This window comes from Nymphalis io, chromosome 5, assembly GCF_905147045.1.
Source record: "Nymphalis io chromosome 5, ilAglIoxx1.1, whole genome shotgun sequence".
In the NCBI taxonomy this organism is placed as follows: domain Eukaryota; kingdom Metazoa; phylum Arthropoda; class Insecta; order Lepidoptera; family Nymphalidae; genus Nymphalis; species Nymphalis io.
This window is the reverse complement of record NC_065892.1, coordinates 232,984-257,238: the sequence shown is the minus strand read 5'-3', so window position 1 is coordinate 257,238 and position 24,255 is coordinate 232,984. Positions and strand designations below refer to the sequence as shown.

At 37.9% G+C, this 24,255-nt stretch overlaps 1 protein-coding gene across 7 annotated transcripts; it reads right to left on the bottom strand.

Moving 5' to 3' along the window:
* Positions 1-220: 220 nt before the first annotated feature.
* On the bottom strand, positions 221-24,198 carry LOC126768781 (2-oxoglutarate dehydrogenase complex component E1). 7 transcript variants are annotated; one of them, XM_050487093.1, is made up of 20 exons: positions 23,842-24,184; positions 22,317-22,429; positions 20,463-20,597; positions 16,651-16,801; positions 14,823-14,890; positions 12,700-12,807; positions 9,467-9,572; positions 8,483-8,561; positions 7,627-7,803; positions 6,717-6,865; positions 6,345-6,430; positions 5,507-6,280; positions 5,176-5,429; positions 4,671-4,783; positions 4,416-4,603; positions 4,017-4,110; positions 3,762-3,954; positions 3,547-3,684; positions 3,154-3,318; positions 221-1,269 (listed from the first exon to the last, which is right to left on the bottom strand). In XM_050487093.1, the coding sequence occupies exons 2-20, from the start codon at positions 22,401-22,403 to the stop codon at positions 1,170-1,172; spliced, it is 3,165 nt and encodes a 1,054-aa protein (XP_050343050.1). In that variant the 5' UTR covers positions 22,404-22,429; positions 23,842-24,184; the 3' UTR covers positions 221-1,169. The 7 variants fall into 7 exon arrangements, with proteins under 7 accessions (XP_050343050.1, XP_050343047.1, XP_050343044.1 ...); XM_050487090.1 differs by lacking the exon at positions 9,467-9,572 and having other exon boundaries at positions 12,675-12,807; positions 23,842-23,926; positions 24,032-24,184; XM_050487087.1 differs by lacking the exon at positions 9,467-9,572 and having other exon boundaries at positions 12,675-12,807; positions 24,032-24,198.
* Between the last annotated feature and the right edge of the window lie 57 nt (positions 24,199-24,255).

The following is a 24,255-nucleotide window of genomic DNA, read 5'->3' as shown; positions in this document are numbered from 1 at the left end:
AAGGAAAACATTGTGAGGAAAAACCTGTACGTGTCTAATTTAACTGAAATTCTGCCACATGTGTATTCCACCAACCCGCAATGGAGCAGCATGGTGGAATAAGCTCCAAACCTTCCCCTCAAAAAGGGATAGCCCAGCAGTGGAATATTCACATGCTGTTACGTTACTTACTTTTATTATGTGTAATAGTAGACGGTTTTTAATAAATAAAAGGCATCCATGTTTACTGAATATATATTTATTGTAAAGTAACTAAATCAAATTAACGTAGCAATAAATAGCCCAGGCTGCCTGCCAAACCTGTCCCTGACACGCAACATTCTTCATTCCCTATCACGCTTACCCAACAACCACTCCTGGGCGAGTTCAAAAATATAAGATCAAGATTATTTTAACAACAGCACAGTAGTGCATAACACATGCGACTTACAAATCTTCGGATCGAACTACAAATAAGACGTAAGCGACAGTTCGACCGCTAACCGCACACTACACGTACAACGTGGTCGTGCGGTGGTGTTTGGCGTTAGTCCTTACGAGTGGTAACTACGAAACTAAACTACGCCGGCGTCGCCAGCTCCGAGTATAACTAACAATTAATCACGAATAATATCCATTCAAATATCTGTCGACTGTGCCGGTACTTCTATACTACTGTGTATTCGAATACTTTAAAGATATTTAAACTACTCGTTTATTTATAATTATCAATATTTAATAAATATCGGGTCGTCTCGCGGCTCCTCGTCTTGGACCAGGAAGGAGACGGGACCCGCTATCGATACTCGATACATATCGATAGTACACGGCGTATATCTACAAATTAAATGTTCGGATCTATTTACAACTCCGGCTCCGCGAGAGCGACACCACAAAATAACATATTGTTGTAACATTTAAAATAAATAGTGCCTACCGACCGCATTATGCTACAACGAATAAATAAATTAGAATTTATCTAATTGCTCTAACTAATAATAAAGAGAATTGTTTTAAAATACTGACATTTACAACGAAAATAAAAAAATATATACGTTTATTTATTCCAGGCCAAAGTTAAACGTCGATATAGCATTTTATAAATTTGTAAGCGACGATCGGAAATTAACGCTAGACGAGGTGAAATTCGGCGACGACTGTGTTTCGTAAAAAACATTAGTTGGAGTCGTTTATAACACGCAGAACTCGTCGAGCAGGTTCTTCAGCTCCTTGGTGTGCGCCGCCTTCGAGCCGGTGGCGGGCGAAGCTGCCGTCGCGCGACCGTTGTAGCTGCAACACACCCACCGTTACGACCACCGCTACCGTTAGCTAAGGCGAGGCCGATGACGACTCAGGGCAACATCGAACATAACATAACATAGCTTGCAGTCGTACCTCACATAGGAAATGAGGCCGCTGTGCCGATAGCAACGAAATATGTAACCAGTAAATAAATTATGAAACAATATTTAATCACAAACTGAGGAAGAAATTGAAACCCGACAAATGTAAACGAGAACACGACGATACATTTGATATCCGCACCGTTTTATATATACTTGACAGAGTTGATACATGTAACCTTAATCAATATTTATACCAATAAAATAAAAAAATAAAAACAAATATCCCTAATGAATATATCTTTTGAGTAATAAAAAAACTTAGCGAGTAAAACGATAGACGAGGTGTGAGATGAGGAACGAGGATCACATTATAAGCGACGGCGGCTGCGGAGCGGCGGGGGCGCGGCGCGGGTCGAGTACTGTTCAAATAATCTCGTCCAAAATATTGCGGCGACAACGTTTAGGACGCATTTTTCTGGAGAAATATGATAGCCACCCGATCAATCTCGACTCCTGCCAATCCGCGTGTGCGTGTTCCGTTGTGTGAGTGTAGAAGATAAATCTCCGAGGCGCCCGCCGCCCGCAGCGCCGCTCTCACCTAACGGGGCGCGGGGCGCGGGCGGGGGCGGCGGGGGCGGCGGGGGCGGGGCCGCCGGCGCGCCCGAGCAGCCGCCTGAACCAACCGAGCGATTGCGACGGCGCCCGAGGCCTGCAACCAACGGCCGACGGTTACGGGCGGCGGCTGGCGCTCGCCGTGCGACGGGCCCCCCGGCGGAGGGGACGTGCGATGGGCTCGCTAGCGTGACCGCCGTCAACTGCGAGCTATGTTATCGCGCGCGCATGTGCACTTGCGAACTAAAGTGGCGGGTTATATCTTTATGTTCTGGTGAGGTTATAGTATGCGGAGTACGTGCAGCGTAACATAAAAAACGAGAAAATGAAGCTCGTATCAAATGGCAGCTGTAGGAGATATTTTGTATCTTCTGGCTCGGCGTGTTGGCGTTTGATGTATTACTTATTTTATAATTCAACAGATTTTGAGCATGCGCGGTACAACTTCCTCCTCTTGCAGTCATCGTTGTTAAATAACTTGTTATTAACTAAGCTGGCCAGCTAAGCCACGGTAAGGCCATTTGACACTTAAATGATTATAATTATTTTTTTTAATTAATTGAACAATCATTATCGAAAAATAAAATTAATAAATATCATAATCATAACCGACTCTACCAATTTTTGAAGTTGCTATTTTAATTTAAAACTACTTGAATATTTTAAAAAAAGCGATATAAAGTATATTAAACGTTTTTGAAACGGCTATTAGCGAATGTTTTTAATTTTAAATAAACGATACGTTTTCACGGAACAATGCTTGAACGTTCAACAAGTGCATGTATATAGATCACAATCCTAGTCGCCGGTTCCAGACGTCGCGCCGCACCTTTTGTGTTCGCGGTCTGTCGCGTATACAAACACACGTGTGTAGCTAAACGCTACTCAGTGAACTTCGTTACGCTTCAAAATTACATTTAATTATTATTTATATATTATAAACTTGGCGAATTTGTAGTTAAGCGCGCTCATCTCGGGAACTACCGGTTCGAATTCAATCAGTTATTTTTGCGTTACGTGAATGTCGTTCAAAGGTAGTACAACTCGGACAATTTTAATTTCCTAACGAAAGACTGCCTGATATTCATTCGAGCGGGTAGCGGTAGCGCACGTAATGTCAAAACGGTTACGATCTACGATTCCTGCTCGCACTGCGGGATCGGCCGAGAGGGAGTGGAATTCATTGTGTTTGACTGAAAGAGATTGAGAGTGAGACCTGATCTGCTTCTGGTTCTGCAGCAGCGTGCGGAAGCGCGGCTCGACGTAGCTCCAGGCGCCCATGTTCTTGTGCTCCTCCTGGCTCCACACCAGCTGCGCGTTCGGGTACTTGGCGATCTCCGCCTTGATCAGGTCATACGGGAACGGCGAGATTTGCTCCAATCTACGGGACGACACGAGCAAAAATAAGTATAAATGTCCACGGTACTATATAATAAAATATCAAAACAAGATACGTCTAGTTTAACTCGAACAATTCATTCGTTCCAGAAAAAACGCATGACACAGAAGACGACATCTAGCGTTTGAACATAGAAAATTCATTGAATTAATTCCCAGGCAAAGGTAAACCTGTATACAGCCAAGAGGCGCATAATAAACAACGACTCACCTGACGATGGCGATGTCCTTCTCGAGGCCGCGGTCGCGGCGGTGCTTGAGCAGGTCGTAGTACACGCGGCCCGAGCAGAACGCCACCTTGCGCACCTGCGCCGCGTTGTCGGCCGCCGGGCCCGCCTCCGGGATCAGTCTGCGCGACACTCGGTTATCGTCATCACGTATTCACAGCGAGCCGTTTCAAAAATTATTTCCTCCTCCGGCACCCACCTCTTGAAAGACGTTCCGTCGCGCATCTCGTCGAAGGACGACTTGCACTCGGGGTGGCGCAGCAGCGACTTGGGCGTCATGAGGATGAGCGGCTTGCGGAAGGGCAGCGCGATCTGGCGCCGCAGGATGTGGAACAGCGACGCGGGCGTTGAGCAGTTGGCCACCACCCAGTTGCAGTCGTGCAGCTGGCGCACTGCGGGCGGACACGGTTAGCGGCGCGCGGCACGGGAGGGGGAGCGGTCGGCAGATACGTACCCTCGTAGTCGGGGCTCTCGGGCGGCATGTAGTCTGGGTCGTCGGAGCTCATCTGCAGGAAGCGCTCCAGGCGCGCCGACGAGTGTTCGGGCCCCTGTCGCAACACGCACAACACATCAGTACTCGCTTCTTTTCGCTATCCTCCAGTTCTTTATAACGTGATCGAAGTTCAAAAGGCAAAGTGACTCATTTGAATTCAGTCTGAACGCATCGACCAATGACCATTCGGATTTAAGTCAAATTAAAGACGATTAAGTAATGCATTTAATCGACAGATTTCTTATGATTTGGTCAGGTAGACCACACTAATACCTCAAAAGTTCCATTTGAGTACGAAATAGTAATTATAAAATATGAATATATAGCCCAATTTCCGGAAAAGATGACGAAGTCAGTTACCATGCCCTCCATGCCGTGCGGCTGCAGCAGCACGATGCCGGACTGGCGCACCCACTTGGCCTGCCCGCTGGAGATGAACTGGTCGATGATGCACTGCGCCACGTTGTTGAAGTCGCCGAACTGCGCCTCCCACAGCACCAGCGCGTTGGGGTTGGTCACCGAGTAGCCCACCTCGAAGCCCAGCACGCCTGCAACACGCCAGCTGTACTCCGCGCCCGCACACGCGCACGCACGCACGCACACGCGCACACGTACCGTACTCCGACAGCGAGCTGTTGCACACGGTGTACGGGGCCTGGTCGGGGTACAGGTGCGCCAGCGGGCAGTACGTCGCCTTGTCCACCTTCTGGTGGTGGAGCACGTGATGCCTGCGGCAGAGACGAGAAATAATATTAATAATATCCTGGGACATTACTCACACACGGCCTGAATCTGATCCCAAATTTAGCAGAGCTTGTTCTATGGAAACCAGACAACTGATATACTCCATATATTACTTTTCTTTTGTAAATACATACTTATATAGACAATTACACCCAGACTCAGGACAAACAGACATGTTCATGCACACAAATGGCTATCCTGTCGACGTGACAGGCAGGTCATCTACCAACCACGCCAATCGGCAAAGAAAGATATTAAATACACTATATATTTGCAATGATACATTACGGGCACGAGATTCTAATCGGTATCTAATTGCCCGTTTATTCGACTGCCTTTCTTACATACATTTAAACAGGTAATGGAAATATACTACCTGTGTGAGAAAGTTCCTCTTTCGACGTCCTCTCCGGACAGACGCACGTGGATGCCCTCCTTCAGGAGCGACCCGAACGCCATAGCCTCGGCCAGGGCCCAGTCCACGGTACGATTCTCGACCATTTCCATGCGAGCTTTGAGGATACGCAGCAAGCCCTTGTGGATCTCGAACTCGGCCGCGTTAGGGGGTGGCGACGAGAAGCGCTTGCCGATGTGGACCAGCGTCTCCTCGACCACGCCAGTGGGGGACATCTGGGAACGAAGTCGCTCATTATACATTTGGATATAGGAGCCGGTACTAGTAATAGCAGTCAAAGCACTCCAATAACCTTGAGCGGGTCCTTGCCCTCGAAGAAGCCGGACCAGGGCGAGTCGAGCCAGTCCTTGTACTTGATGTGCGTCTCCTGCTTGGCCTGGTTGTAGGCGTCCTCGCAGATCTTCTCGTATTTGTCCTTGACGTCCTTGACCTCCTCGGCGGTGACCACGCCCTCCGCGATGAGGCGGTCGGCGTAGATCTCCAGCACGGGCTTGGTGTTGCGAATCTTCTGGTACATGAGCGGCTGCGTGAACATGGGCTCGTCCACCTCGTTGTGGCCGTTGCGGCGGTAGCTGACGATGTCGATGACCACGTCCTTGTGGAAGGTGGCGCGCCACTCGGCGGCCACGTTGCACACGTGCATGACGGCCTCGGGGCTGTCGCCGTTCACGTGGAAGATGGGGGCGTTGACCACGCGCGCCACGTCCGTGCAGTAGGCGGACGAGCGGCTGTGGCGCGGGTCGGTGGTGAAGCCGATCTGGTTGTTGACCACGATGTGCACCGTGCCGTGCGTGGTGTAGGCGGGCAGGTCGGACAGGTGCATGGTCTCGAACACGACGCCCTGGCCCGCGAAGGCGGCGTCCCCGTGCAGCAGGATGGACATGACCTTCTTGCCCTCGTTGTCGCCGCGGTAGAACTGCTCGGCGCGCGTCTTGCCCTGCACCACGGGGTCGACGGCCTCCAGGTGCGACGGGTTGGCGCACACGGCCAGCCGGATGTTCTTGTTGGTCACGCGGTTGAGGCGCTCGATGTACGTGCCCAGGTGGTACTTCACGTCGCCGGAGCCCTGCGAGCACACACGCGTTACCCTCTACGCGCACTGCGGGCGCGACCGACCGGCGGCTACTCACGTCGTCCTCGGCCTCGAGCCCGGCGAACTGCGTGAACAGCTGGTGCAGCGGCTTGCGGCACACGTTGGCCAGCACGTTCAGGCGACCTGGAAGGTGGAGCGAGGTTTATTGCAGTACCTCCTGATTCTACTGTTAAATCGATAACAAATTGTGTTGACTTTCGAATGATTTAGCATTACTCTGTACATATTTTAATTTTATATTACGTTTTTTTAGTAGTTTCTTATGTAAAAATCTCTAACAAAATTAAATAAATATATAACAAAGTGTAATAAGTAAATTATAATAAGTACCTACTCTAAAAGCCACCTATAAATGACCAAACAATAAACATTAGAAACATAACCATGACATTGAGTGTATAATACCGACCCCTGTGGGGCATTCCCATGATGATGGACTCGACGCCGAGTCGCGTGGACGTGTCGATGACTTGTTTCATGGCAGGAATCAAGATCTCGCAGCCCTCTAAGCCGAAACGCTTCTCGGACGACCATTTCTTTGCAAGGAAGTTCTCGAATCTATCGAGGATTAAAACATTTATTTAAGTGTTATCTACTGTAATGTCAAATTTATTCTAAGTGTAAAGTTAAATAAGCACAAAGTTTGTTTTAGAAGCAGGAATCCTGACATCCTGAATCTAGTTTCCAGAGCATGTTACAAACATTGTCGAGCTGGTTAAGACTTTCAGTCAGATTTAATTTTCAAATTAGTTTTCTTATTATTCAGTTTAAATCTGTGTGAAAGCGGGATCAACTTGGATAAGACATAGAGAGAGTTATCAATCACAGCAATGTCAATGAAATAAAACTTTATCATCGCTGGTATTGTATTAGATAAGATTACTTCCAACTGAATTGCAATAAACAGACATATATTTTTATCTACAATTTAAGCACTTCCCTATTTATTATTTCTCTTTTATTTATTTATAATATATATTCCTTTCATTTCTATTGAACTAAAAACTACTACATGTAGACATCTGTAATTACTACATTAGATACATTATTTTAAATACGAGACACGACAGCCCACTTGACAGAATAAGTGGATCTTGCCCGAATCCATTATTCTGCTTATATCTGATACAATTCTGCTACATTTTTGTCCATCAATTTGCTGTGAAGAAGTATTGTGGAATAAGCATAAAAGATTCCTTTCTAAGAAGAAAATACTTCTCACGGCACCCAGCAGTGGGACATTTGAAGGCCACTACTGCACTTTATTTTTAAATGGTTCTTTTAATAAGAAGTATGCATTCCACATTAGTTGTACTCACCCAGTAGATCTCGTGAGACGAGCAAGTATCAATCTCTTCTGGTCGGGGCTCATCTTGGTCACGTTAGGGGGTTCCATTCGCTGTCTGATCCAGTTACATTGCTCCAGAGAATTAATGAACATGAACTCTATACCAATGTTATTGCAGTACGCCTCTTCGAGACGATTCAGGATCTCTCTAAAATATAAACATTAAAAAACAATGTTAATTAAAACATAAGTTATTCACGTTTGCAATTGGAGCCCAATTCTTATCGCTGTTTCGTTATTCAAGATCATTTATGTTGAGAAAAACCATAGAGGTAATTCAAAACTGAGGCCGAAACTTTAGATAGCAAAGAAACGCTAGTTAACTGCAAATGAAAATAGTAATTATTATTGTTTGTATACAAAGTGGTCTATAATTATAATGGTGGTAAGTAATTTGTGTTTATAATACATGTCGTGCTTAACGGTGAAGGAAAACATCGTGAGGAAACCTGAATGTGTCCAATTTCATTGAAATTCTGCCACATGTGTATTCTACCAACCCGCATTGGAGCAGCGTGGTGGAATAAGCTCCAAACCTTCTCCTCAAAAGGGAGAGGAGGCCTTAGCCCAGCAGTGGGACATTAACAGGCTGTTACTGTTACTGTACAAAGTGGTCTGTCTACATTACTAAATACACGGGAATAAAAAAATATGTATATTTATTTTATAAAGGCAATCGAGCAATGGGCATCGAAGCAACATCAGGTGTAAGACATGATGTCCCTTAATCCTGTAGATGCAACTAGCTCACTCACCCGTCTTACGGGTATACAGAAATATCACATTGCTACGGCTATAAAAGATTTAATTAACAATTTAATATTCACCTCAGGGGTAATGCTTTCTCCTTTTCACCAATAAACGTGGTGGAGGGTAACTTGAACACCCTATCCATATCGGCTTCATCTAAAAGTACAAGTGTTTTATAAGAATACGAATGTCCGGATAACGATTGGAAATATTACTCAGGCAAGAAATATCACCAATTAAAAGTTAAAAAAATTACTTCAATTAAAAATTTAAAAAATCTACATACAAGGATAAGCACATAAAAAAGCAAATTGCAATGTTACTATCATATCCCTTTACTAGCGTCATACATTCAATGGCATGAAACCGACCGTGACATCCAGATATTACATATCTACACAATTTTCCTAACGAACCATCCCAAACCAGCGAGAATATCAAGCCGTGGTCTAAGTTTTCGAATTAATAATAATAAACATATCATAATGAAATATGCACACGTATTATGTTGACCCTACATAACATCGGCCAAATTAATTAGGCATTTTTTTCATTCCTACGGTACAGATGCACGATGCGTGTCGAAATATGCTATTGGCTGCGATCCAGGATCGGTGATGTAAATTTATCATTGAAGGTCACCCCAATCTTTTCTTTAACTCCAACAATGTATGAGTATCGGTGGATATAAATATATAATACAATATGTGTTTACATATCAATAATACATAATATATGAACATGCATATATCGTATGCGGTCATGCACGTTATAAACATTCCGGCTATTATATTTAGACAACGTGAACATGCAGATATGGAAAAGTGAGAGTAAAGTGCGCGCCGAGGACTTGTGCTTTACGACACTTCGACTGTAGTTATGGCGTAGTCTCGTAAATAACGAACAAAAAATATAATATCATAAAAAAATGCAAATAAAATGTAAAAATATTATATTTCTTTTGTATAATTTCGTAGCTGATCGCTTGTATTTCGTTTTACTACGTCGCCATAACTACCCGTTCGGCTACGTCGAGCGGCCAGGGTGTGCGGTCTCCTTACCGAACCTGTAGCTGTTGTGAATGACCTCCCGAGGATTTTTACCGGCCGGTAATTTGTAGTTTGCTATATCCAACGGGTCGAGTTTCGCTATATGGTGTCCTCGGATCTGTTTTTAGTTTTTTATTTGTTAAGAAGGTATGCCAAAAGAACTGCGTAACCCTCGGTTAAGTAGTTATTTTAAAATCATAGATAAAAAGCGTAAAGTAAGATTAAACTAAAAATACATTATATAAATATACATAGCATTATCAAAAAAATATATAATCATTATATGAAATATTAATTAAATATAATTATGACTGAAAAATGGAGTCCTTCTTCCTAAAATTATAAATTATAATCTAAGTATCTATCTACTTTTACATTGAATTACTTAGAAACTAAAAATGTGAAATAATAAATACGGTGTCTACAACTTTCATTACTCAACAATGTTGCAACGATTCGTGTGAACACGACGAACACTATCGAGTGCTACAAAGTGATTGCGGTTAATGTTGTGCTCAACGAACAATAAGTTACGATATTATAAACATCATAACATAAATAAATTAAACAAGAAAACTACATTTTGAAACATATACGTTCATATTTATAAAGAAATCACTAAAATCCGACTACATAAAGATATAATATTATATATTATTTATATATAATTATAGTAATGACCCTCTACCACGCGAAAACTACCACGTAAAATATGACTGAAAACTTACCTTACTTACAAATGTCGCTTAGAGGTTGTTTAGTTAAACACTGATTCATCTCTTTCTGTCATTATCGATTTGACATTCGAGAGAAGGAGATATTATAATAACAGTATTGTTCAACTCATCTCTCGCTAAGCAACGTTTATAAGTGAGGCCGTTAGTAACTAAATAGAATATAATGAACATACATACATACATACAAGAGAACTAAAATCGAAACACCGTTATCGGGTTATTAATAAATAATAAAATTACATACGATACGCTGTAATTGCTACGTCTATATTTAAAACGCTTACAGTGAAATCTGATATAATTCTAGTTACGAGATAGCAATAAATGAATTATTGATATTGTTTACAATTAACACCTATGCGTGAATTAAATAATAGATATATGTCTATATCGAAATGTATATGTCCTTGTCTTTACAATATATAAAGGCAAATGTGCATATTTACAAATGTCAGCATGTTCATATTCTACACTTTCAATTGCAATCCGTGTAATTTTTCAGTAAACTATTGTCATAACAACTTTATTAATATAAACACTCGAACGGTCGTTATAGCCCAGTGGCTCGAACAAGTGAATCTTAATCGAAGATTGTGGGTTCAAATCAATCTTAATCTCGTGCTCGGCGGAGAAAAAAAAAACATCGTGAGAAAACATTCATCTGTCACATGTGTATTAACCGATCCACGTTAAAACCGAATGGTGGAATCAGCTCCTAACCTTCTCCGGAGCCGAAGCTTTTGTCCAGCGGTGGGACATTAACTAGCTGGTCCTTCTAATATAAACACGATAATAAATGAGTAATGAATTTATTACTCATCGTGATATACAATGAAACAATTAACCAATCTCAGTAATTGTACATAAATGTACCTGCTTAACTATGCATTTATGCAGCACATACATGTACCTGTATAACATGTTATGTAAATAACTTCATGTCTACGATTTCTGGCAGCGATCTCTTGTGAGAGATAAGTAATACTACGTACTCTTTTCCTCATTACAAATACCATAAATTAATTATAGCAATTAATACCAATGTTATCTGTATACAAAGAAATATTCTAGTAAAGGAATATGATCGCCGACGGCGTGTTGTTCACAACTATATAATACTCTTCGTATCTGTTGAATTAATATTACAGACTATAAAGCGAAGACAGAGCCACAGAATAACAATATGTTTTAGTATAAAGACCGAACGTCAAAAAGCTAGTCTCAAATTAACCATTAATAATAAACTTACATGAAGATTAATAAATAACAAATATATAATTGTTAAAAGAAAACAAGCCGAATCGAGAACTTCCATATTTTTAAATCGGTAAAGATTTTTTTAATGCAATTTAATTAAATGTCTTAGTTATAATAACGTTACTTTTAAACAAGTGTCACAATACGTTGAGGATTGAGTTGAAATTACAACTAAGCTTTTGGTTACTGGTGGCAAAACAATAATAGTTACATTTAATTTACTTTAAAACATTTTTTTAAGTGGGTTGTAAATATTTTGTTTTCGTATTAGCGTACCCCAGCGTTTAGGCGCATCTTTCTATTTTTTAACGTATCGTTATGGATACTTTTTGCGACGCAAAATGTCTTGGTAGTTTGCCATAACGACAAATAAATGTTGAAAGATAACAAACAAATAAGATACCTCGTATGTAAGCTTATATAATGCCAAATAATGTACATATAAAGCCGATTAGTCATATATGTCTTATTCTATAAAAGATATCCAGAGGAGGAGAATAATTAACCAACACCGAAATAATATACTTCATACGTTGAAGTAAAACCCGCGCACCATTGTAAAAGCGTCTTACTAAAACACTAACGACCAAAACTACCGAACTTTTTAAATGAACAGTTCCAGAAACTTCGACGACATTCCATTTATAAGTTACTACTTATTAAAGATTGTCACTAAAACGACAATACCCCAAACCAATTTAAACAAATCTTACAAGAAATCCAACCATTAATTTATCACCGATTGTACAATGAATTACTTTAGTTACAAGCTTAAAGTGCAAAGACGATGGAATACTAGTACGATGTGCTTTTTGCCAGCCAGTCTAAATATTTATCCCCCAATAACCAATGAATCGAACATCAATAATCTGAATAGCTGTATCTGGTTTAAAGGGCGAATGAGCGAGTACAATTAGAAGCACAAGGGACATATCATCTTAGTGGATGGCGACCCATCCCATGGTTGACGGTGCAATGATAGTAAAGACGTAAGGAATACTTAGTATTTCTTACAGCATTAATGTCTCTGAAGCGGTGACCACCTACCCATCAGGCATTTCCAGGCAATTGGCAATTCCAGCTCGCCTCGGAAGGCCTTAAATTTAAAAAGCTTCGCATCGAATCGACTAACTGGGCCATAATATTCATAAGGAGACGGCGAGTGCGGCCGCGGTGCAGGGCTACCAGCAAGCCAGTCCCGAGAAGCGCAATAGTCGTGGGCATACCGAATCGCACGTGTTGCCTAATGACCACCTCGCCGGCGAAGGCCCGCAGGCCGCCGTGCCAGTGCGCGCTGGCCGCCGGGTCGCCCGTGGAGATGCCGAGCGGGTCGAGCCGCGCCGCGAGGTGCCCGCGCGACTACCGGCCAAAGCAAACCTTCACTCTCAGCGACTCGACCTCTCGTCCACTACACCTCAGCCCCCGACCTCGTGTTCGTTGTCGCCTCGTGTGAGGTTACCTTTTTCTATTTCTCTCTCGTGTTCTGTCACGTCCATGTGATCGAGGTGCACGGTATGGTACATACATACGTGCGACTGAGGTAGTGGTGGCTTCGAATCATCTTTATCCCATAAAACCTACGCACTATATGGTAATTATAATTATTAGGTATATACTAGGTTAATGTTAATCTTTCATAATAAGAGTCCGGGTGTTATATCAATCGCGATGAAAATTTTAGTAAACTAAATGAGGCTGAAATAAAAACATAAACGGTATAATTGTTTTAACTGCAATACGATATTAAATATAAATACAAAGTACAATACATAGAAGCCGCTAGAATAAACCCCCACAAAGTACCAATAAGCTAAATAATTTTATTAAAAATCTTTCGAGTTTTATGAATAATAAAAATATTGAGACTAGCAATTTAATTGTAGAACGGTCAAATTAGTTAGTTAATAGAACTCCTATAACACGTATATTACGTAACGAAGCATTAATTTTTGTTAATTTATTTAAAGCTTGATAATTAATTTAAAATTACACATTTAAACTGTCATTCTGCTGCAAACCAAATTTTAAACTGTGCTGCGAATATTCTCACATGCTATATACAGTTCACCAATAATAATTAACTGTACTAAACGGATTTTAATAAGCAGAGGCGCTGCATGTACATCGAAATCATATTGTGCAAAAACGATTATAATATTAAACTCGATCACTGTTAATAACAATCTGCAGTGTAATTGCTATGCTGAGATGAGATGTGTGTAAAGCTATTATTGTGTAGTAAACAGTTGGCGTAACTACAAGAAAGTTTTTATGGGAATACTAATTTTATTCAACCTCACTAAAGCTACGATGTATTTAAACGAAAAAAGGTAAATTTTAGAGATTCAAAAAGTTGGCGCCCAAACTGGGGCTCGAAAGAGACCGACAAGTGAATGCTTCCTAGATCTAGTCACGCCAACGGAGTCCTCGACAACTGCTACGCCATGAACGATTGGGCGACGCCTCGTACCAAAATTGAAATATTTCCTCATGATGAGCTCGGAGCGCGGCGCGCGCATGCCCAGTTCGGGCAGGTTGGCCGTCTTGATGCCGAGCGGGTCCACGTCGGCCGCCAGGTGCCCGCGAGCCTGCCACGCACCCCCCACCACCTCTCGTTAGCCCACGACCCACACACGAGCCGACACTGTCCACACTTATCCGCTATCTCCGCACTTACATTTATCGTCCAAAACTCTTTCGAGAGTGCAATACACTCAAACGACTACTTCAATTGAGCCTCGTCCGCAGTCGTAAGTTATAAATTGAGGGACCGGTTCTTGGCAGATAAGTGTGGTAATGTCACTTAAAAATTTAACTGATCTCGTCATCACTAAATTGCTTATCACGTTTTCACGCATATATTTTTCCTTTAGGTTGTTATTATGACAGCTATACTAATTTCTGCATTGTTCCACAATTACATAATATTATATCGATATTATTCATCATAACTACATAAAAGCGTGTATCTTTATACCGGCTTAATCTGAGTGTCAAAAGTGTATAAATAGACTAGTAACATAAACTTGTGTTAAAGGTTACAACGAGCGTGTTCCCGGTGCCAAAACTACGTGCAGTTGCAGAATGTATATCAAATTAATGAAATAATTGCATTACCCATTATCTTAACGGATAAAAATCTTAACATAATCACTTATGAGGGGCACACCACAAACGCACAGCCATTAACTAACTTAAATACGTTTAGGAAAAATAATCATCGTCAAAACAAAATGATACATTATCCCATTCTTTCGACTCTAAAATCAATATATGTTTCTTAAACATCATATTAAGTAATAACAGTAGGGTACAACACGTAAAAGAGATTTGCAAACAATAAAAAATATAAAGTAAATTAGAAAAGTGTTCACCTGGTAACTTCTGATGATGGCCTGGACAGCGAGGTGGTCGTCGATGATTTTTTCATTGATGGGGGAGCCTGTTATATGTAGAATATCGACATGTTCTTAATTACAATGGTAATTTTGAGTTCGTAACTGTGTTGTGTATTTTTTCAAAAAGTCACCGCTCATTATACAAACTTGTATGAATTTCTGTTGACAACTTAAGGTTGAGATAAAAGCGTAAGTCGCCAACTCGTATTGACAAAATAAAACAATATTTTTTATTTTGTGGAGACACGATTCATAAATGAGCCAAAGGAGAATGACCAAAAATGTACGAACCTTGGTCCAAACGGTGGACTTACTAGACCCATGTAATAAAATAGTCTTCCAAATACTGATTCACCATAACCAGACCGCAACAAAAAATATGCAGTAAGTAAAAAGTTAAAACTGAATGAAAAGTCATGTTTTTTGACCTTTTTATGCGAAAAATTGGTAGCATAATTGTCCATCGCACATTTTGAACTAAACTACGCATGTTATGTCATGCCGCTTGGTGTCCCGGGTAACGTTTTCGCTGAAATAGATTTTAATCTAAGGGCCGGAAGAAAGAAAACACAAATCATGTTTCAAGTACCTAGTACTACTAAAAGTAATCAGATAAAAACCGATTGCGTTCGTGCTCTAGCGCATCATTTGCTAAGTGCGAAAGGGATAAAAATGGTGATATCTTCAATTAGCGCGGGGCTATCGATGAATCATCATTAGCGTGGCATAAAGAGTAGCCACCTAGAGTGCACAATTAAAATGGATTGAAATAAATAGTGAAGCAAAAAGAAGCTAAACTATTATTATTTTCCATATAGTCATAACTTTTTACCGACAGATTATTTTTGTAACAGCGTGTTAATGTCCCACTGCTGGGCTAAGGCCTCCTCTCCCTTTTAAGGAGAAGGTTTGGAGCATATGTCTCATACTAAAAGTTACTCTTTTTTAGTGCACTATAAGTCAACATAGGTCTCGTTAGTGGTGGGTATTTGGACCACTTTTGGTCATTCTCCATTGCATTGTTATAACCATAGTATGAATAATCATAGCTGATTTTTTAAAGTTTTTGTTTTGACATATTTTATTGGCTTTAATTTGATGTCATCGTTCAAATGCCTCATGAATAGGTCAGTATAAATCAAACAGCCGGTACAGTCCTAGACGTAGTTTACTCTTACGACGAGTCATTTGAATTTGTTATTTTAAGGAAAATATTTTATATTATTATTATCGAGGAAACTTTATAAATTGAGAATATTTTTAAATATAAATTAATCATCGTTATATATATCGAACTTTTAATAATATTAAGATATAGCTTTAAAGGTCACATTTAATAATATATACAATATTCTAATTTGTGATAACTTTGTTTGTAAAAAAATCTATTTTTAAATTGTTATGTAAAAAAATTAGTTGTATGACGTACTTTTTTTTTAATGAACAATTTTTAATGTCGTATCAATGTTGAGTCATACATACGAGTACGTCGTACAAGATAAAACTATACTGCGAACGTAGAGAAGCGAAAAGCGCTAGATATATTTTGTCGCACTGCGGTACTACGTACACTTTAGTTTAAGAGAACTGGATGAAAAGTTAATAAAATCGATACGTGTGGTACTGTTGCGATTTATGTGTTCCTTTAAAATAACAAAATATACAGAACCAACAATAATTACATTTAAAAAAGCTTTAATAAAATGAAACAAAACAGTTTGGTTCTAATTTGAATAAAGTCTTATAATAAATATTTTCAATAAACCTTTTTGCCATTGCACATGACATTTAACGAGTCACTTACCGGCTGCGATAGAGGGCATACCGCCGGACGCCGGGACGAGTGACGTCAGCGGCACTTCGTTCTTAGAATAGGGCGCCAGATTCGGCGGAGGCGTGTAGGCAACGCCGGGCTGGGCGCCGTTAGTCGCGTTGCGGAAGAACGCGTCCCACGACTAGAAAAACAACGAGCGCTCTATTCATTGAACATTTAATATACTTGTATTATTAATTACTGTAATACACAAAGAGCTTTATCACCAACAAACTATCGTATAATTTGGGAAAACAATGCTCGTACAATTACATTATTTTTATACATTTTAAAAACTCGAAACTAGAGTATAACTAGTGTACGATTTAGTTTTTTTAAATATTTTATTTAAGAAAACAGGAGAACAAACAACCAAGCGACCGGAGGTGTACAACTAACGAGCATTATTGTATTAAAACTATGCATATATAAGATATTCATTAGATCTTAAAGTGCTAACTCATTATTTACATAAGAGTCCACTGTAACTCCCACAATGTATCCTCGAAGTACAATAACGATAAGCGTTACAAAAATGCCAAGCGGTAACAGAGTACTACAACATGACTTCGCCCGCACACCACTCATGCGCGAACAGTAGTTATAACACTGAAACTATTCATTAAAAAGACGAGTATATAGTGATATTATTGTATTCAAACATATTATTATAATTAAGCCACTATTTAATGATTTCATAAAAGATAAATCAATCAATGATTTTTTATATACCGTCTCTTGACATTGCTTTTATGATAAAGATTAACAATTCCTGGGTACAGAGCAAAACACATAAATATCGGTATATAAAATATATCCAACGCAAACTATGAAACTTCTTGTTTATTGACACGTTATCCGTGACATTGGTGTATCTTTCTATAATTTCGATTGAGTTTAATGTTATGACATGCCTGCGTATTTGAATACCCAGACAATCGAAATTTGATAAGACTAATTAAAAATAAACATACTAATTACATAAGTTGATATAAATACTTGTAAAATACAATTGTGTTTATCGTTTCGCCTTTAACCGCGAGAAGTGAGAGTGCGAAGTCTGATGATAAAGTTAATTGTGACATTGTACATAACAATCATCGTTACAATTATCATATATTATTCAATGACGACAAACAGCAGATGCGCGTAATATTCGAACCGCGGATTTGTACCCGTATTAAACGATTAACTGAGTACCAACGGCACTCATACTTTATACTATAAAGAGATATATTGCTTCATTGGTCTAGTGACTGCCTTATAAGATACGTCCTAATATCGAGGGTCAAGCTTTTCCGTCATAAAAAACTCAGTGGCAGTCCGAAGTTTGGAAGTCGACAGTGTCTACGTTCCCGTGTTCACATATAGCTGATGGTCAAGTGTTCGAACACTCCCCGAACGATGTAATGCTGTTAGCTATTCGCCGTTGAGAATGGTCGCCGTGACCAAAAGCCATCATAAGACCGTCATTATATAGAGGCAACTATTATTTGAACCTAAATTTTGGAGCATATTCCACCACGTCGCTTCTCCCTGTTTCTCTTACTGATTGGTTAATAGTCATGTGGCAAAATTTCATACGATACATGTCGGATTCGACACGACATCACTGGTCCAGATCTAAAATAACTTATGGTACTCATTATGGATTCGTGGAACAGCAGCGTTTCGAACGTCAGCTAAGTTATCGGACCTTTAGATGTAATATGAGAACTCGGAGTAATAGGAACTAGTTGAGTGGAATTGTAGTTAATTATAAAGATAATCTGCAATTGTTTGAGAATGCATAATATAGCATCGCTTTCAGCAAATCGCATGGAAGATGTAAATCTAAGAATTGTTTACCCTACACTTTCTGCCATTAGAATAAACTATATATCAAATATGTAATTATGATGGGTGAAAAAAGTTGTGAGTTCTGTTGCCGGTTCTTTTCAATTTAATTTACGTTTACATCGAAATAAAGGTAACACGCTATACTTAATGCCAATGCAAATATGCTTGTTCAAACCTCCAAGGAAAAAAAAATTTGACTTAATTTTACTCCCAAAAATAACATTATATGTATAAAATAAAAATATATTTTTTGCATTTTCTAATCAACTTAACTATATTAGCAACGGTAATATTCGTGATATAAACTTCACGTACGACTAGATAAATTTTATGTACAAATATTAGTAACCAAACAGTTTGGACCAGATAGAACCGATCACGGAGCGGATTTATGTAATTCCGAATGTTAAACGGATCGAGTTAGAGCTCGCGAGCAAATTGACCTCGCGTGGAAATTTCACATGAAGGCCTTGACGGTCACGACGGTATTTAAACATTGTACTTTGGAGATGATGTGACAATTACGATAAAGATCAAGACTCAATACTTTATTCAGAATAATCAAATGTTGTTTTTTTTTAAAAAAATCCGATTATTGTTACGTTGTAGACGGCGCTGTTTTCATTCCATACAAATCAGTCACAGTTCATCTTTAATACATTACACGTGCTTACTTATATTGTAAATCACATTCAATTCGCGAAATAGATAGTAATAAATTCATGGATAGTGATAATCCTTTACGTATTTATCATAACAAAATGATAAGGGAACAGCCGAGAGACTCGAATCCATCATTACGTTATGATTTATCTTAAGCCTTAGTGTTGACGGCAGATTTTAATACTATCGCCGAAATCTGACATATTATAGTTAAATCTTTCTTCAAAATGTTGTTGTACTAGAACTAAAGAATATACATACTAATGTTATAAATGCGAAAATTACTGTCCATACGGTACGTAAGTAAGATAAAATTTATTTAGATCAGGAAACCTGGACGAGAATTAGTATTTAAAATTAATATATTTATACAAGCATTAACAACAAAAATAATGCTCTCCCTACTGTATGACCCAACCAAACCATTTATAAATTAATGTTATATGTATTACACGAGTGCATGCAAAGCTAGCACTCTATTCCCCCACTCTCATAGATTGGACAGCAATCTGACAGGAACGGTTAAAGCGCTACACTGACGGCGACGAGTCACGGGACTTGAAATTCCCGGGCACCACAGATCACCGGCTAATTCGTTATTCCAGGATGATAATACGAGGAACCCAATAAGTTCGGTTAGGTCCGCATCCTCTAGTAGGAATAAAACAGTTTATTTATATGGTTTGACGTTATATTACTGGATTATAATAGACTGGAAATGGATTGTCATTGAATTAAATGAAGATAACCGGCAACGTTGCAGACGTCAACGGATGAAAATGACACCGCGATCAGTAATCATTTATTGATAACAATTGTAGCTGCAACTTATCCAACAACTCTCAATTCCTAGACATATATGTTAAAGATACGCTTCCGTAGTTTTATCATTGAATGTCATGCTATCAAAAACGCGTCAATTGTTTTAATCTTATCTATGATAAAACAAAACTTGAGATACTAGGTCTGCCCCCATGACAAAATAAACAAGCCATCATGGTGTTCTCCCGAATGTATTTCAGGTATGAAACCATCAGCAACATCTATAACCACAACACTCCCCCCACCTCTCTCACTCTCATATTCCGATAGGATGATGATTCGACTCGATCGGAAACACCGATCGTGTCTCGGAGAACACACAACGCTAATATATTTGTACCAACTCATTAACTCCAGACTATAACCGATCCCGGATTAAACTCCGCTCCCCGGGATCTTCAACTATCTAAGCTAGCTACTAGAGAACTGTGAAAAATATTTATTTAAATAGGTATTGCAATAGTTATTTGTAAACTTACAGCGTGTACGGAGTTGGGGTCCGTCAACCAGGCGTTGTACATCGTCTCGACGTACGCCGAGCTCGATCCATTGAGGAACGGTTCCGCCGCCGTGGAACTCTTCAATCGATTGGCCTGTACTGTCACGGCTGCAGCCTTTTCAACAAATAAAGTGTTATTAAGATTTAAAGTCATAAAATATTGAAATATGTTATATAAATTAAGTATATAGACTATATATGTCCCAAATCTGGACTGAGGCCTCCTCACCTGTTGAGGTGAAGGTTTGGACTTACACCATCAATTTCAACCGACACATTTGCTCACGAGATAAATTATAATCACAAATTAAGCATATGACAATTCAGTGGTGCTGGACAAGGTTAGAACCAGCAATCTTGGGCTAAGATTCACATTTTCTCAACGCTGGGCCATCTTGACTCTTATACTACATAATATATTCATATTAATGTAAGGTTTCAGTATAGATCAAGGTCTAGTTAGATCAAGTTTTATATGTAACATTGAAAAAAAAGAAGCTCTTTTGACATTTCTCTCACACTGACCGAGTTGCATGTATTATTTTTTGATATATAAGTACATCAAATATCAAACTAAATAATGTTTTATGTAATTTATATTTACACATAATATTAATTTATCTATATTTATTATCGATAAGTTTATCAATTTGCAGAAGAGGCTTGTCTTGCATTGCATAATATATTTGTTGGAATAATTAATAGTATGTAGGGTATAATAAAAAAGAGAATGAACACACTACCAGACTATGAATAAAGCATGTTCTTTTAAGTAAATATTTTTTCTAATTTTGTCAAAATATACTATATTAATTAATATTTACTTTAAGTACTATTACCAAATATTAAAGTATATGTTTTGATTGTTACGAGTCTAACCCAAAACACATTGTGTATGAAACCCACAAATATATGAGTTAAATCTACTCTTCCACTACCCCATCATATCATCTTAATAATAAAATTATATATTTTTTTAATTTTCATATTATAAACTTCTCTTTACAATGTTATATGACAAAAAAAAACTAGGATCCACTCCTGCTATTTATCTTCAATGGAGTATACAGATAAAATCAAAAATATTTGTAGATAACATTTATCATATTTTTTTGATAATCTGCAATGGCAATGTCATGAAAATAGATAAGTCATTTTATTTTGATTATGATCTGTACCATGCGACTGCGTACTGCGACTTTTTATTATGCATGAATAAATGTTGCTCATTGTATAATACTATCCACTTGCGTACTTCTTTTATGCAAGTATTATTAATTCTCCAGACTAAGATTCCATAACCTTGATCAACTCAATTACTATATTTTTATATTTTATTATGTGTTTACTTATAAATATTAAATACATTATGTCTGACAACAATATCAATTGAATTTATTATGTACATTACAAGTGAAAACACACCCGCATCAGATGATGAAATAATTAGAAATATATTGAAATCAGTATTGACATTAATAATTATTTATTAATATATATAATAAAGACATGTTAAATAATTTCTCAGTGTCATGTTTTATTTTTCTAGAGCAATGTTTGCATTCACATGATCATATCAAACAAATGCATTACAAAGAAAATTTGACCAACTGTTCAAATAAAACTGAGCATATAGCATAATATTGTTTTACTACAAATTATGATAACTACAGTTGTTCTGTAGTTGTCTAACCCCTTATAAACAATACCATGATACAAAGCACCAGATAAAATCTCAGCACTTACTAAATTAGAACACTTAATTTGGATACACTGTCATTACTTATGGAGTATTACTGTATGAATTGAATTTCTTGTATTGAAATTGACTAACCTGTGGTTTGTTGAGAAGCCATGATGCAAATCTCTCTGAATTGCCTATTTTATTTGAAGCCTGAAGTATAACTCTTGCACGATGCATGTTTGGGTCTTGTTTTTAAATTTATTCTGTAATTAAATAATATGTTTAAAACTTTTTTATTAGATTGATTGATTATAATGGTGTAGTAATATGAAGTAATGAAGTAATATTTGTTTAATATGTTTAATACTAAAATACTGGTAACGGTAATAGACACTTGGAATATTATTTAAAAAAATAAAAATACAGTAGTTTGACCGCAATTCAATTTAAGATGAAAACTTTTTCATGAAGAACAAAATTTCCATTAACAAACATGTTCTAGAAAAAAATGTATTCCATTGAAATATAGACAGTAACATATATTGTATAATAAGACACAGGAATTTGTGAATGTGCCATAAATCATACTTTAAAAAATTATATAATGTCTTTGTTAAATCTATTGATTTTGTAATTTATATTCAGAGATAAAAATATTCATGGTTACCACCTGCATACTTTATTACAAACATAATTTATATTGACATTCTCAGTGGAAAAAGAAGGTAAAAAAACCCAACCACATTAGAATTAATAGGTACTTAATATTTATTGTTATTATAGACTTAACAGAAAATATGATAACTTTGTACAAAATAGAAGATAACACTTTGAATAACCGAGAAAAGTAGGTTACTGTCACAATCACAATGTCAACGTAACTGGCACACTGACAAGGTATTTTATGTTTTGGCCTTTGCTTTCGAATTTAAAAAAAGTATCCCCGATAAAAGCGGTAAGTATACTAAAATATATTCGGTAATTAATATGTGTAATTAAAATTACATTAAAAAAAATATGATGAATTCCCACTGTATCTACATTTAGATATGCTTTTATTAAGATTTTTTTTTATTTATAATAGTTTCACAATTATTTCATAATTCATTTCAAGTTAAATTACCTAATTATTTAAATTTAATCAGAAAGTGTATTTATTTTCATTTTAATAGAACTTATTAATTTGTGTGTGGTATGAGCCTCACATTATTAATATTAACAGCTGAGTGTTAGTATAATATTTTGTTCTGCACACTGGATAAAAAATACACTAAAAATCATATTAACTGTACCTAAAATAATGATAAAAAGTAAAACAATCTAACTAAAGTATACAATAGACTTTATATATATTTTTATTGTAAGAACTTAATAATGACGGAAAATCTATAGCCGAATAGCAGAAATAGTAATTCAATAACGATAAAATAAAAAAATTATCAATTGCTCATCAGAAATTTCAAGGTTAGGTTAAATAAAGTAACTAAAAGTAAAAATAAATATTAAAGTTTTTATTTTCATTCACGATTTTTTTAAAATTGTTTATTAACAAAACATATTTATCATCTTTATCAATTTGAATTACACGCCGATACGGTACGTGCCATTTACGACTAAATCTTCTGCAACTGGTAAAGCTGTTACAATCTTTATGTAATGAAATGCACGTACCTACCTTATGTAAAACTTTCTTCTAATAAATAGAGATGAATAATCAATACTGAAATCCCGTGATTCAAGGTTACATAACACGCACCTTTCTATTACGTACAAAATGAAATGTTAGCACTCAGACTTCAGTTGAACCTTGTAATTTCCAATAAAAAAGAATTGTAATATTATTAAAAATTTCAGTTTCGTTTTACCTTTGACACTATTTCGAATTGGTACTTTCGTTTTAAAATTAATTTTGAAATAAATCAAAAAACTACACCAATCATCTTTTACAGCCGTTTCGTGCTTTTTTTCTCCCCCACAGATAAAGACTAATCTTAAAACGACAGCGAGAAACTGTACAAATGTACAGTGGACGATAACGTAGTGCTCTTAAGTTAGATATACCATAGACAATGAAAATGGTAAAATCAAT

Excerpts from the sequence above, each read along its gene's own strand:
- LOC126768781 (XM_050487093.1), bottom strand. The coding sequence starts at position 22,403 with ATGCATCGTGCAAGAGTTATACTTCAGGCTTCAAATAAAATAGGCAAT. Across the intron at positions 3,955-4,016 it reads CGAGAGCCCCGACTACGAGG|TGCGCCAGCTGCACGACTGC; the intron begins GTACGTATCTGC and ends GTCCGCCCGCAG. Across the intron at positions 1,270-3,153 it reads CAGAACCAGAAGCAGATCAG|CTACAACGGTCGCGCGACGG; the intron begins GTCTCACTCTCA and ends GGTGTGTTGCAG.